Source organism: Dendronephthya gigantea, unplaced genomic scaffold, assembly GCF_004324835.1.
Source record: "Dendronephthya gigantea isolate DGI-Jeju-01 unplaced genomic scaffold, DenGig_1.0 000037F, whole genome shotgun sequence".
Classification (NCBI taxonomy): domain Eukaryota; kingdom Metazoa; phylum Cnidaria; class Anthozoa; order Malacalcyonacea; family Nephtheidae; genus Dendronephthya; species Dendronephthya gigantea.
The window spans coordinates 1,719,314-1,734,522 of NW_021163047.1; the positions used below are offsets into that span (position 1 = coordinate 1,719,314).

At 36.2% G+C, this 15,209-nt stretch overlaps 2 protein-coding genes across 2 annotated transcripts in view; both read right to left on the bottom strand.

Annotated features, from left to right (window-relative positions):
- LOC114526137 overlaps positions 1 to 15,209 on the bottom strand; it is a 221,341-nt gene that overhangs the window by 17,724 nt on the left and 188,408 nt on the right. The window lies entirely within an intron of this gene.
- LOC114526141 lies at positions 3,655 to 4,992 on the bottom strand. The gene is made up of 4 exons (XM_028547661.1): positions 4,763 to 4,992; positions 4,290 to 4,491; positions 4,100 to 4,191; positions 3,655 to 3,978 (listed from the first exon to the last, which is right to left on the bottom strand). The coding sequence occupies exons 2-4, from the start codon at positions 4,414 to 4,416 to the stop codon at positions 3,808 to 3,810; spliced, it is 390 nt and encodes a 129-aa protein (XP_028403462.1). The 5' UTR covers positions 4,417 to 4,491; positions 4,763 to 4,992; the 3' UTR covers positions 3,655 to 3,807.

The following is a 15,209-nucleotide window of genomic DNA, read 5'->3' on the forward strand; positions in this document are numbered from 1 at the left end:
TGGACACAACATGGGCCTTCATGGATGCCTCATCTTCTCCCTCAGAAAAGGCTGACTCCCAATTTATCCCCCCTCTTCGAAAAGACTTCTTTACAACTTTGATGTCGCCATCCACCGACTTTCTCTTTCTTTGAAGGACCTGTGGATCCTGCGCATGTTTTCTTTCATCTCTAAATTTCTCATAAATTTGAGAATACCAAGAATCCTAAACATATATTAAGGTAATTTAAATGTGAATGATTTTTTAACAATTGTTTTACTATTGGATAAGAAATAATAGAGCTTATGGCCAGATCCAATGCCTTTATCTTGCAGAAATGGATAATCTTTTGCAATTTGTTGGCATATTTATGTAATTTGATCCCTTGTCGGGTACCTAAATAATGTATTGTAAAATTAAAACCTCCCACAACATTCAATATATTTTGGAAACATTATGTTACAACAATGCATGCTCTTGGTTACTTACAAGGTATACACAGAAAAGTGTTCAAATAATGTTGACACAAAAGCTGATCGAGTATTTAAGGGCACTATTGGTCCGTTCAGCTGTGACAACCTTGGTGCCCACTTTATTGGTGGATTTGTGGAATGTTTTAATACCTTGAGGGTATGTAGAGTGTGTATGGCCACAAATGCATGCATGAAACGCGATTCATGGAAAACTCTTTTATTCTCTTGTTGCGAGAAGTCTTCTTTTAGATAGCAGGCGTAGGAATGAACGACAACTGACGTCATACGAGGCCCCAATAGGAATGTCTCTTCTCCACAGGCTGCTCTTAAGAAGTCAGCGAAACGCTTCTTTCGAATCGAAACAGTTGATGTTCAATACGATAAGTCTGAAAAAATCACCAGATAGCACATGCATGCAATTGTATTGCTCACTCATTCTCTGAAAGCTATCTACTTCTAAACTATTTATCAGAACATGTTTATTCTTACAAATCAGGAACATTATAATTAATCATCGTGCTCAAATTTGGCAGAAATTGGTCAAATCGTGAGCACTGGAAAACTCTGAAAAGTTCAACGTCTGTCGTCTAAAACAGGGGTAACCAGCCTCAAACAAAAAGCTAATATTTTACAATCGCAGTCTATGTGCTTCCACAAAAAATCTACTCATCACGCGGTACAAATACAGTTTTTTTATTGGACAATTTGAATCTGAGGTATAATATTTATCAGTTATTTCCTCGTGCCGGCGAGCATGGTCAAACTAAAGAGCATGATATTCAAGTGATAAATCTCTATGTCCATACAATATCTTTTATAGTTTAAAGAGATTAATTAATAATCAATTATTAAAAAAATTAGGCATGTACCTCAGAGGTTGTTGGGTTTATATTACTCGCTTCTTTCCTGTATCTACTTTGGAAATCACCTCTGTTTCTCCTCCAGTCATAGTACAGTTTGCGTCTTCGTGAAAACGTATTACGAACTTTTCCTCCAGCCATTTTTTGGTTTTGAGTCAGGTAGTTCAACCATTGATATCATTGCACCGATGATTTCCTCCGATGGCATTATTGTCTTCGTATAAACCTAAATATATACCTATATGTAAGTTTTACGGCAAATAGTAAAAACCAATTGAACGTTGGTCACTTACCATATTCGCTGATTCTGAAATTGAAAAACTTGGAAACTTTGAGCCTGCCGCACACTAGAGTATCACCTTCGCAACGTTTCACTCGTGACTGTTGGCGTAAGCAAGTTCCCCTATCATAATATAATCAGTGGACGGTTCCGGCAATTGTTATTACTCGTGCTCTAGGAGAGCAAGAGTCTAGGTTTCGTCGTGTGTCGGTCGCGTTTTGGACCTCGATGACCCAGAATGCATTGCGCACTTGACTCAGTAATGTTGACGGAATGTAATTATCCGACAATACAAGCCACATTTTACAAACAATACGGCAAAATATATATGCACAGAAGACATTACTGCGGTGCAACATTTACATGCATATTGATTGGTGCGATGTATATTTTTAAATTCTTATATGAAAGCAAGATATATGATGGATGTTTTCGCAGTGTTATAGACGTACAAATGCTTATAAATTATACTTATTTAAAATACCTAAATGTTTGAACCGTCGACTGACATTACGAACAATACGAATCAATACTATTACAACCAGTTTTTTGAAAGCTTTCGTCGGAACTAAAACACTGCAGTCTGCAGGACTTCAATATAGAAGCATTGACACAGTAATATGTCACGCCGTGTTGATTTTTAGGCTACCTATAATCGGCATTTGTGAATTGTGATAATAATGTAAATGTATTAGTTATACTTGTGTGATACATTTTTGTCGTGTAAGTCCTCCCAGGCCAAGGGTAACCACAAAGCCTTAACTTACGCTATAGGGTCCAACAACACGCCATGATTGTGTCCCTCAAGACAGTCAAGTAATGCTATCAAATCCCTAGAACACAATCCCTAGAACACGAGTGTACGCCTAAGCCGGCGTCTTGTTTCAGTTAATATGATCAGCATCCCCCCACTAAATTTTGTACAAAAATAGAAGTAGGTGACACCTTTATCGCCAGCTCTTTTAACACCTGCATAATTATAATGAATTACAGGAAAGTAACAATACGCATGCAATACAAGTTGGCAAAGCACAGCATCCCAGTTCAATTGTGCACCCATAATGCATATGTAAAGCTGTAAAAACAAAGGATAACGGTGCTGCATCCGTGGTTCCAGCATCCCTGGAAATAAAACATTTTTTTACCACGCCAGAATTATGACCGAGCGAACTTCAATGAACTCGTATCCTACATGTATGTCAAAAGTCTCTTTATCTAGAAACTGTTGTTTGAGTTTGAATATCTCAGCCATGTTGATGTCGTTGTGTTCAGAGAAACAAGAAGCTTTTTGCAGTTGCGGTGTAATTAATTGTATAAAATATGCAAGATCAAACAAGCACACACCACGTCATATTAATAACCACTGCTTAAGAAGCTACGAGGTAACTTTGTCCTTGGTAATTTATATTATTGGAGAATGTAAACCATATAACAGATTTTTAACTGAAACATTTTATTGATAATTGCTGCGGAGCGAGCGAGCCTTAAAAATAAATATAAATTCACTACCTGTGTTCAATCACTCAAAAGTAGAATTTTGTTATTGAAAAATAACAGGTTTTTTAGCCATTTTAGCGTTTAAGCTTTAAAATTACAGAGATATATAGCTTCTTTATGCATTGCTGGACCGTAATTAGTAGATTTTATACAGATTTTACAGAGTAAATAGATTATTTAGGGCCCTGTGTGAGAATTGGTTGGCCCACATAGATTTTAACTGAAATGGTTTTAATTCCAATTCTTCTGTATATTCCACACACGAATGCTTGGGATATCCATTATATTTTACAGAATAACACAGAGTTTCAACGACTTGTCCAACATCGGATATTTATGATCAATTTGGTCAAAGCCTTTACCTTTCTTTATATGCAACTGTAATAATTAAATTCTTGGCAGGTAAATAAACTAATAAAGATAACGTTCCCAGGGGCTAAACAAAATGCTTTTAGTTGGAGAAGGGATATAAAGACAAGTTAGAACCGCTGCCAAAACAGTGTTCGACAAATACCTCAATTAAAGCGTTGTTCAATGTGTTTGTATACATGTATACATGAATATCAGACTATAAAGCTAAAGTGTTCAATTTTTTAATAAAGTCTAAAACTGAACTAGGCAGTTTTTTCCCATCATGGATGTGCAGAACAAATTTTTGTAAAAATAAACAAAAGTGACTTAATCCTACTACTAGATACTCGAACAAGAAAGCATACATCACGGCCATATACGCAACAATTGCGTCGAGCAACATCCCTTGCAAAGGCATACCGCTATCTTCTCCGCTACGACAGCCTTTTTCCCAATGTCCTCAATGCTCTTCTTGACCAATATCTTTGGATGCCTCTCTTGCGTTTCACTGGCAGCCTTTTCAAAATTCGAACCTTCCTGCAAAGAAATGGAAGAGTCTAACTTAGCATCTGTCATAAATATAAATCTAATTTATGCTGTTGTAAAAATCTGAAGCTGAAGCAAACAGTATAGTGAAAACATTTCTGGAATAACTTACTGGGATGAACTGGATGATGCTGCTTAGGTCGTTTTTACCAGACTTCTGCAACAGCAGGGCAGCTACTACCAGGGCAACATCTGATATTTCATCTATATCAAAGTCAAAGAGAATTAATATCAGATATATGCCATAGATGTATCATAGATGAATGGACTATAGACTACAATATTTGATATTATAGACTTACCATCTGAATTTTCAACATCCTGTTGACAATTAGGGTCAGTTTCTAGCAACTTCAGATACTGCCCTATCTGTTCATAGCACTTTACTTTCTTTGACATTTTGGCAAGCATTATGATCTTGTTGCTCATTTGGAGAAAGTTGGTTTTGAAGGTATCTTTTATGCTTGATGTAACAGCCAAAATCCTCTCAAATTTTGCAACAATCTAAAAATTTATAACACATGAGTCTGTGCAGTATTATATTATATATCTAATTTGGCAAAAACCAAACTATCTTGTAAAAACGTCTTTAAAGCCTGATACATTTTGCTGTACAAATGACATATTAAATAAGATTGAACATTCACCTATGAATCCTTTTTCAATTCTGATTTCATTTTGTGAAAGGAAATACTTTTAAAGTTAAATAATTAAACAATAATTGTAACAATCATATATATTTCTATGTATACAGTGTAATTGAATATCATCTTACCTCTTTGTTTGAGAAAAGTGCTGGATATTCCTGCTTAATCTCAGCTAAAGGGTTTTTTCATTTATAAATCTCCTCCAGTAGGGAAAGGTGATGGCCATTCTTGATTGGATTTTTCCTGCATCAGGATTCCTCTTGCGGGACTCGCTCTTCATGGACACAACTTGGGCTTTCATGGATGCCTCATCTTCTCCCTCAGAAAAGGCTGACTCCCAATTTATCCCCCCTCTTCGAAAAGACTTCTTTACAACTTTGATGTCGCCATCCACCGACTTTCTCTTTCTTTGAAGGACCTGCGGATCCTGCGCATGTTTTCTTTCATCTCTAAATTTCTCATAAATTTGAGAATACCAAGAATCCTAAACATATATTAAGGTAATTTAAATGTGAATGATTTTTTAACAATTGTTTTACTATTGGATAAGAAATAATAGAGCTTATGGCCAGATCCAATGCCTTTTTCTTGCAGAAATGATTAATCTTTTACAATTTGTTAGCATATTTGTGTAATTTGGTCCCTTGTCGGGTACCTAAATAATGTATTGTAAAATTAAAACCTCCCACAACATTCAATATATTTTGGAAACATTATGTTACAACAATGCATGCTCTTGGTTACTTACAAGGTATACACAGAAAAGTGTTCAAATAATCTTAACACAAAAGCTGATCGAGTATTTAAGGGCACTATTGGTCCGTTCAGCTGTGACAACCTTGGTGCCCACTCTATTGGTGGATTTGTGGAATGTTCAGTTTAATACCTTGAGGGTATGTAGAGTGTGTATGGCCACAAATGCATGCATGAAACGCGATTCATGGAAAACTCTTTTATTCTCTTGTTGCCAGGGCCGTAGCTAGACCGCTTAATTGGGGGGGTGTATATTCATATATTCATGTTTATATACCATAGGAACAATAGCATACAAAAAAAATCATTCGGGCATAAGACGAATATATGAATATGCACCCCCCCAATTAAGCTTCTAGCTACGGCCCTGCTTGTTGCGAGAAGTCTTCTTTTAGATAGCAGGCGTAGGAATGAACGACAACTGACGTCATACGAGGCCCCAATAGGAATGTCTCTTCTCCACAGTAGTCCAGTAATTTTAGGAGATTTTTTTGTTAAGGTCGGAAAAAAATAGTAAAAAGTTGAAATTTGCAGTATGCAATCCTTTAACCGTTCTCAACAACATACTAAAAGTCCTCATGTATCCCGCTTGAGCTTTTGTTGTATTAACGCCAGAACCATACACTACCTTTGAACGGAAATTTTGGCAGATTGAATACATTTTGTTGGATTTGGTTGGATTTGGCAGTTCAAAAGTGGAAGCACTGACAATAACAATTGTCTGCAGACGCTGCGAATTGAAAATATCTCAGTTAAAAAAATGTAAGTATATGTGCAAAAAACCTTTATTTTCTTCAGAATTTACACTATATGTTAAACTCTACCTTCGGTATGCAACAAAAGCTGTATAATATATGCCAGTCTGCAAAGTTTACTTTTTAACCGGATATCGATTCAGCCAGGCACATGTAAATGTACGCCAATTTTGGAAATGTATATGTGCAAAAGTTCCAAATACATTTATTTTTTAGACTTTAGTATAAATATATTTGGTCCAATTTTGCAAACTCTGAATAATTACTTCTAAAGGTAAACAAATGTACGCCATATGTACGCCAAAATTTGTGTTTGTACACCGGACAAGTCCGGTGTACACACTTTACTTTCCAGGCTGGTAATATATGCATTTGGCAACTGGATTTAAGTTTATAGCTATAGAGTATAGTCATACGTTTCTACACTCTACAGATCCCTTGCGTTGTTTATGATTTGGTATTTTTAAAAGGCAAATTTTCCAAGCTCCCAAGAAAGCTTAGTTATTATATATGCATTGTAGCATACAATAGCACAATGGCGCACATATTCTTTGGTCATATATGATCGGAATTTAATAAATGCAAACAAGGCAAGGGTCTGTTGCGCTATAAAAATTTGTACTACCTTGCTTGCTATTTGAAGCCCTTGTAATGTGTCATCCAAAGAAATATTAGATTACTAGTATGGAATGTTTATAAATTCGCCATATAGAATAGACCTTTTCGGTAATTACGTCACAACTACATTGAAGCGAGGCTTCTAAATAAAAGCAATATCGCTTGGCCTCTCAGCCTCGCTTCCGTGTAATTTTGACGTAATTACGAAAAGGTCTATTTGACTGAATGACCTGTTGGCATTTTCAAAAAACAGTGGAGCCTCCCCATGTTGTAAACATGATTAATGTAGAAAGTATCGCGGGCTTATCTTGCTAACAATATTATTATAGTCACCAAATTATTGCATTGATTTTTAACGTTTATTCATTAAAACACAAATTAAGTGTGAAATAAAATATATTAAGCCATTGCCAGAAATCAAGGACAGTTTCTGCACAGTTACAACGTGTTGCCTCGCGGGCGCAGATATAGCACTTTTGATTTTTAAGACTTTTCGATTACATCGCCATTCATTAAACAGTTTTTTACCCATACTCAGACTTTCGTAAAATGGTAAACAATCGAAGGAGCAATATGCTGAGAAGTTCGAAGAAACGTTTTGAAGTGGAAAGAGTTATTTTTCGCAGATATCATCGTAGAAAGGTGTGCATAATATGTTTTCATGAGCGCTCAAAATATTTATATTACAATGTCAATGACATTGACAACGACAGTCTATTTATTGTATTTCACTGTCTCTTGTTTTACTTAAAAAACTTAGATTGGAAACTTTTTCGGGCTGTTTATTATCGTTTATTAATGACTTGTCATGTTTAGGTAGAATATTATGTAAAATGGAAAGGGTATAGTTCTTTAGCAAACACGTGGGAGCCTGAGGGGAATCTTAATGCAGCTGCAATCAGGTATCTATTTTTCTCTTTTCTCCTATAAAGTGGATAAACTGTAGTTTTTAATTCATCATCGAGATTGAAACGGATAGATCTGTTCTTAATTTGAGGCTGCTTTATTAATTGGGCTATTGTATTAAAAAATCATACCTTTGACCCTGTCGAGGACGTCTGTTTTCAGGATTTATCTCTCTGGAAATCAAAACAAATTGTGGTCTGTGTAACTAATCCCTTTGAAAAAGTCCTCAACCCCCTAAATATATTTCTAGCAGAATCTGCATGACTATAGTTAGCATAGTTCAATAAACGATAAACGTTTCTTTTAATAGAGCTTATAATAATCCACAACCTTCACTTGAAGCTATTGAGAAAGGGAGAGATTTCTTACTTTGTGGAATACAAAAACAGCTGAAATCGAGAAGCACTGTACCAACTGTCATCTCATTTCGGCGTGATGTGTTTAATTATCTTTTCAATGGAAAGGGGAAACCAGGCAATGACAGAAATTCACTTCTACTTGAAAGAAATGATTTTAATCATTTCCGTAATTTTCCAAACAATTGGGATAAAATTGTGGACAACATTGGAGACGGATTAAAGATAGATTTTCCTATAAAGCTACGCTCATTCTTGTCTTGGGGTCCACAAACACATACTTCTTTTGATGGAAAGTTTTTACCGTGCCCAAGATATCGCCCAGAAAAGTTAAGCATTTCAATACGTAAAAAATCATTTACTCTTTCTATTGAATATTAAAAGCTTATTTAACGCACTTAACTCTTATGCATGTTGTGTTCTAAAAATATTACTAAGTAGCAATAACTTTAACATTAATGACACTAAGTCTATTACACTGCACCGTTTTCGTAGCCTTGTCGTCTTGGATGGTGGATACTTATTGAGACGAGTGATATGGCCGCAACATGGCTCATACAGTGACATATATTCATCATATGTGACCTATGTTCAAAAACACTATGAAACACAAAGGGTCGTTATTGTATTTGATGGCTATAGTGACGCTCCGTCCACAAAGTGTGCTGAGCAAAATCGGCGAGCAATGAAGGCGCAGTCGACAGAGATCTTGTTCACGGATGACATGCCTATTACTATCCGTCAAGAAAGATTTCTGACAAATGGAAAGAATAAAGCACGGTTTATTGAAGGTCTAACGCGATATCTTGAACATGCTGAGATAGAAGTGAAACAAGCGGTAGCAGATGCAGATGCGTTAATTGTGCGAACTGCAATTGATTTGTCGACCAACAACAACGTTGTCGTAGTCGGAACTGATGTCGACTTGCTTATTTTGTTGATACAGCTATCGAAGAAAGACAACCAACTCTATCTGTACAAACAAGGAGCTGGAAAATGTCCAGATAAAGTATTTTCTATCAGAGATGTTCAGAAACATTTGACAGAAGTATCCAGCTCGTTGTTCTTTCTGCACGCCATGACAGGTTTGACACTACCTCCGCCCTGTACAGACAAGGCAAGAAGAAGGCGTTCAACCTCTTACAGAAAAACGAGGAATTACGGCGCGAGGTGGTGAGTGTATTCAACGATCCAACATCTTCCCCTGATTCTGTGTCATCCGCGGGAGAAAAGTTTCTTCTGGCATTGTATAGTGCTCCTAAGTCAACAACTTCTCTGAATGATCACAGACACAAACGATTCATGAAAGCGGTAGCTAACTGTCCTGTTAACAACCAGATGCAACTCGCGGCTTTGCCACCGACATCTGCAGCAGCAAAGGAACATTCATTCAGAGTGTATCATCAAGTGCAACAGTGGTTAGGAGTGGAGTTGCCCCCAACTCAGTGGGGCTGGCAATTGAAAAATGGAAACCTGCAACCGGTTCTCACTCGTCAAGCACCTGCGCCTGAAAAACTGTTAACTTTGATTTCTTGCAATTGCAAGAGTGGCTGTGAGCGATCATGTGGCTGCAAGAAAGCAGGTTTGGTTTGCACCGTTCTGTGTGGCCATTGCAACGGAAATGGCTGCAGTAATTCTGAATCACCAATTGTATGTGAATCAGAAATGGATGGAGAACATATTTTTGATGAAAAGAGCGAAGGCATTGATGTTATTTCCGATTCGCCGATATTGGAAAATGAAGCATTTGATGTCCATGTGCCTGACGAAGAGTTGTCAATAGACAATCAATCTGATGAACTTGAATTTCCATCAGCAACTGCGAATCCACGAAAGCGGAAAAGTAAAACATAAACATATCGGGACAGTGTACAGTCTTTCGTGTAATAGAGTTGGGTGGAACCCCTGGCTAGGATTCTTGTGAAACGTGTTTTAATAATATTCACTTGTCAACTTTACTGTGAAAATTCCAGTTGTTACTTTGTGTCAGGTAATTTTGTATGTTATCGTGCTTATGACGTCATAATATTGCTGTTTAGTCTAAAGTAATAATTTTACGTACCAAAACATATTTTAAAAAATCCATATTTAGCGCAAATATAAGTAATGACGTCATGACCTCATAACGGCAGAAGCTCCAGTCGGATACATGAGGACTTTTACTATGTTATCAAGGTCACTGAAATGAGTGAATACCCCAATTTTCAACTTCTTACTAATTTTTTCCGACCTTTTTTACCATTTTGACTGTACTACAGGCTGCTCTTAAGAAGTCAGTGAAACGCTTCTTTCGAATCGAAACAGTTGACGTTCAATACGATAAGTCTGAAAAAATCACCAGATAGCACATGCATGCAATTGTATTGCTCACTCATTCTCTGAAAGCTATCTACTTCTAAACTATTTATCAGAACATGTTTATTCTTACAAATCAGGAACATTATAATTAATCATCGTGCTCAAATTTGGCAGAAATTGATCAAATCGTGAGCACTGGAAAACTCTGAAAAGTTCAACGTCTGTCGTCTAAAACAGGGCTAACCAGCCTCAAACAAAAAGCTAATATTTTACAATCGCAGTCAATGTGCTTCCACAAAAAATCTACTCATCACGTGGTACAAATACAGTTTTTTTATTCGACAATTCGAATCTGAGGTATAATATTTATCAGTTATTTCCTCGTGCCGGCGAACATGGTCAAACTAAAGAGCATGATATTTAACTGATAAATCTCTATGTCCATACAATATCTTTTATAGTTTAAAGAGATTAATTAATAATCAATTATTAAAAAAATTAGGCATGTACCTCAGAGGTTGTTGGGTTTATATTACTCCCTTCTTTCCTGTATCTACTTTGGAAATCACCTCTGTTTCTCCCCCAGTCATAGTACAGTTTGCGTCTTCGTGAAAACGTATTACGAACTTTTCCTCCAGCCATTTTTTGGTTTTAGTCAGGTAGTTCAACCATTGATATTATTGCACCGATGATTTCCTCCAATGGCATTATTGTTTTCGTATAAACCTAAATATATACCTATATATAAGTTTTACGGCAAATAGTAAAAACCAATTGAACGTTGGTCACTTACCATATTCGCTGATTCTGAAATTGAAAAACTTGGAAACTTTGAGCCTGCCGCACACTAGAGTATCACCTTCGCAACGTTTCACTCGTGACTGTTGGCGTAAGCAAGTTCCCCTATCATAATATAATCAGTGGACGGTTCCGGCAATTGTTATTACTCGTTCTCTAGGAGAGCACGAGTCTAGGTTTCGTCGTGTGTCGGTCGCGTTTTGGACCTCGATGACCCAGAATGCATTGCGCACTTGACTCAGTAATGTTGACGGAAAGTAATTATCCGACAATATACAAGCCACATTTTACAAACAATACGGCAAAATATATATGCACAGAAGACATTACTGCGGTGCAACATTTACATGCATATTGATTGGTGCGATGTATATTTTTAAATTCCTATATGAAAGCAAGATATATGATGGATGTTTTCGCAGTGTTATAGACGTACAAATGCTTATAAATTATACTTATTTAAAATACCTAAATGTTTGAACCGTCGACTGACATTACGAACAATACGAATCAATACTATTACAACCAGTTTTTTGAAAGCTTTCGTCGGAACTAAAACACTGCAGTCTGCAGGACTTCAATATAGAAGCATTGACACAGTAATATGTCACGCCGTGTTGATTTTTAGGCTACTTATAATCGGCATTTGTGAATTGTGATAATAATGTAAATGTATTAGTTATACTTGTGTGATACATTTTTGTCGTGTAAGTCCTCCCAGGCCAAGGGTAACCACAAAGCCTTAACTTACGCTATAGGTTCCAACAACACGCCATGATTGTGTCCCTCAAGACAGTCAAGTAATCCTATCAAATCCCTAGAACACAATCCCTAGAGCACGAGTGTACGCCTAAGCCGGCGTCATCGTCACGCATCGTCATTCATCAGCGTTAACTTTACTGCAATCATTAAATATGATCAATGGATGTGGTAATTATTGGCATGGTGAGTAAAATAGCTTGCTCATTTGGGAAAGAATGAGCCCCTTCATTATTCATCAACAATGGACAGTGATAATAATATGCCGATCCTCACTGATCCATTGTATTCTTCTCTGACTGACAAAGGATTTTATACATGCACCAATGACCTCCGGTAATGACATGGCCTTTGGACTACAGGGTGTCTTAAAAAACGCAATCACTTAAATATGCAGAACATTAATACAGCTCTAAAGCGCAATAGATACGCTCCTCTGGGAATTGAAAATGGCTCTTAATCCTTCATTTAAAATGCTAAAAGTCATTTTAGCTGAACTATGGTGCAAACACGAACAATATTAATATTCTTGCATATTTAAGTGGTCGCAGTTTTTTTGAGACACCCTGTACAGTAGTGTCAACCACGCGCTTTAGTATAAAAAGTCACACCCAGTTTACCGTGCTGATTCAGTGAATCAGTTTAATCAGACGATATAATAATCTAATAATCCGGCCGTTATTGGCTACATACACAACTTGTCTCCTTTGAAAAAAGGTAAACTGAATGGTGCGACTTCGAACTCCAAATGCAAGACAAACGGGTACAACTATTAGCACTAGTTATTCTGCAAGCTAAATCCATGATACCACTCAGATGACAAAGACAGAGTGGTAGTCACATGTACGCGCTGCGTACCTATTTTTTATGTTGTAGCTTTTTAGAAAAGTAATGTAGAATGTATGATTATAAGTACGTAATAGCAAGAAAATTCTACAACAATAATTATGTGAGTAGATAATTTGAGTTGAAAAAATTAAAAAGATCAAAAACAATTAATAAAAAGTCACTGACTTAATAAAAATAAACATAATGTAATTATTATATTTATCACATTGTATCCCTAAGCATCCGCAATTTTTTCCCACAGACAGCGGGAACATTTTTGTTGGTTGAGCACATCTTTAAACTTAGCATTTATCCGCCAATCACTCACTTAGCCGAGCCGCCTTGCGAGGGCCAGTGAACTCAATTAACACTGGAACGCTAGCTCTCTCACTTTCCCACTCACTTTCCCTCATTAATGAGTGAAACCAAAATGGCGGATCATGGCTAATTACTAACAAAATGCGTCTTCACTTCTTGAATTGCTCTTCGCATTCATCTAATCGAGAAACTATACAGACCAAAACATAAGTCTCCCATCCTCGATGAAATACTGCCATAGTATTTTTAGAATATGAAATTTCCGCTTTGCCTTTGGCTTTTGCCTTCGACTTCAAGCCTGCATGTCTTGATCTGTATCACTATCAGACATTGCTTATATAGTACGATGGAATGTCTTCCCGAGTAAAACTAAAACAACGCTGTTCACAATCCTACATCTGAAACCATGTTTCATTGGGTTTAACATAATTACATTTCAAAATATAAGCTTTCTTATGGGAACTTCACAGCGTCTAAATTAAGAGTGACTAAACATTACGTCTACATCTGGCTAAAAACTTAACAAAAAGCTCGCCTTCCATGCACGATAAGTATCGCAACTGCTAGCAATCTAGTGTTTATTCAACATATTTGACCAACCAAAACCTGTCTGTAATCGTAACCCTGAATCTGACAAGAAGTATCTTGTCCACAATTTGATTTGGTCATGACATGTAAAGAGAAACAGCCAACATTATATGGCTGGCACATTGTGGGAATTAAGTGTTATATAGTGTTTCACAAAATGACTCAACTCAGACCAAGCTATCGATCAGCTATGCATCATGTTGTTGCATGCATGTTTGTGTGGTGTGTTCATCATTAAAATCTCTAAGATTCTAAATGTTAAACAGTTCATATAATGTTGCTAATTTATTGTATTATTTATTAATAGATTGAAATATTCTCGGTATACATTTTCGGTATGATCTTGAATTGATAATCAATTATTGATAAATATTTTAGGGTGTAGCCGTAGGAACGAGAATGCTGAAAAATTTAATATAAAATGATTCAATATTACACAATAAAAACAAAGTAATACCTTTTTATTCCAAGTACAACAGAGCGGATATCAGTATCTATTAAAAGATCGTTTTACCCGAAGAAATTTGACGAACTAATTCGTTTGTTTTTTGACCACATAATTCATAAATAACAATTATCAAACTAGCGACAGTTTACTGTCTGTGGAATAAATTCAATTATTATTTATTTAAAAGAATTCAAAGTCTGTGATTGGCTAATAGCCATATGTGAAATCGTCATATCCAACGTGTGACGTCATAACGTGTGATACGACTTTTTTTAGTGTGATAAATAGTCGTATCCCACGTTTGACGTCACACGAATGGCGAAGACATCAACACAATGGCTTCCTCAAGTGAAAGGTTCGGCAACTTTGAGGAATACATGTTTGTTCTTTTAAATAAATAATAAAACATTTATTGAATTCGGTTTTCACATGATATGAAGAATTATCAAGTCTTAGTTTGTCATTATCAACCTCAGCCTTCGGCTTCGGTTGATAATGACAAACTTCGGCTTGATAATTCTTCATATCATGTTCAACCTTATTCAATAATTGCTAAGTATTCCTTGACGTGCAAGTGAAATTCCTCAGTTTTCCTGACTTATTTTTAACCTTACTGGGGGTGAGTTAGTAACTTCTTATCAAGAGATCGATATCGGACCGAGGTCTCTTTGCAGAAAATGTATCATTTGATAAAAAAGTACCAAAATATTGCATTATTTATCTTAGCTAAAACCGTCTGGAGCCATCTTACTAATTTTAATAGCAATTAAATATGCCTTTCAGAATTAATTTGTGCCATTTCCTTTCTACCTTTAATACAGAAAAACAAAAGCAAACATTGGGTGATTGCGATGTCAGAAGCAGTTGTTACGAGCGCGGTCCTATAAACTTTGATAATACTCGCTTTTGGTTCTGTTTCTACTCGCAACAAACACAGTGTGAGTCAATTATATTTATATAACTATTTATTCCTTAACTTTCAAATAACAGTAATTAACGTCTCTATAAGATTATGACCTTAAAAGAATATAATATATCTTTAAACGTTTGACTTATCTCTGTCTGAGCACGACTCCACAAAGCCTTGACTTCAACTTTAACTCCTTTTGTTTAATACTTCTGCTTTTACAATAATATAATATTTAGGCAC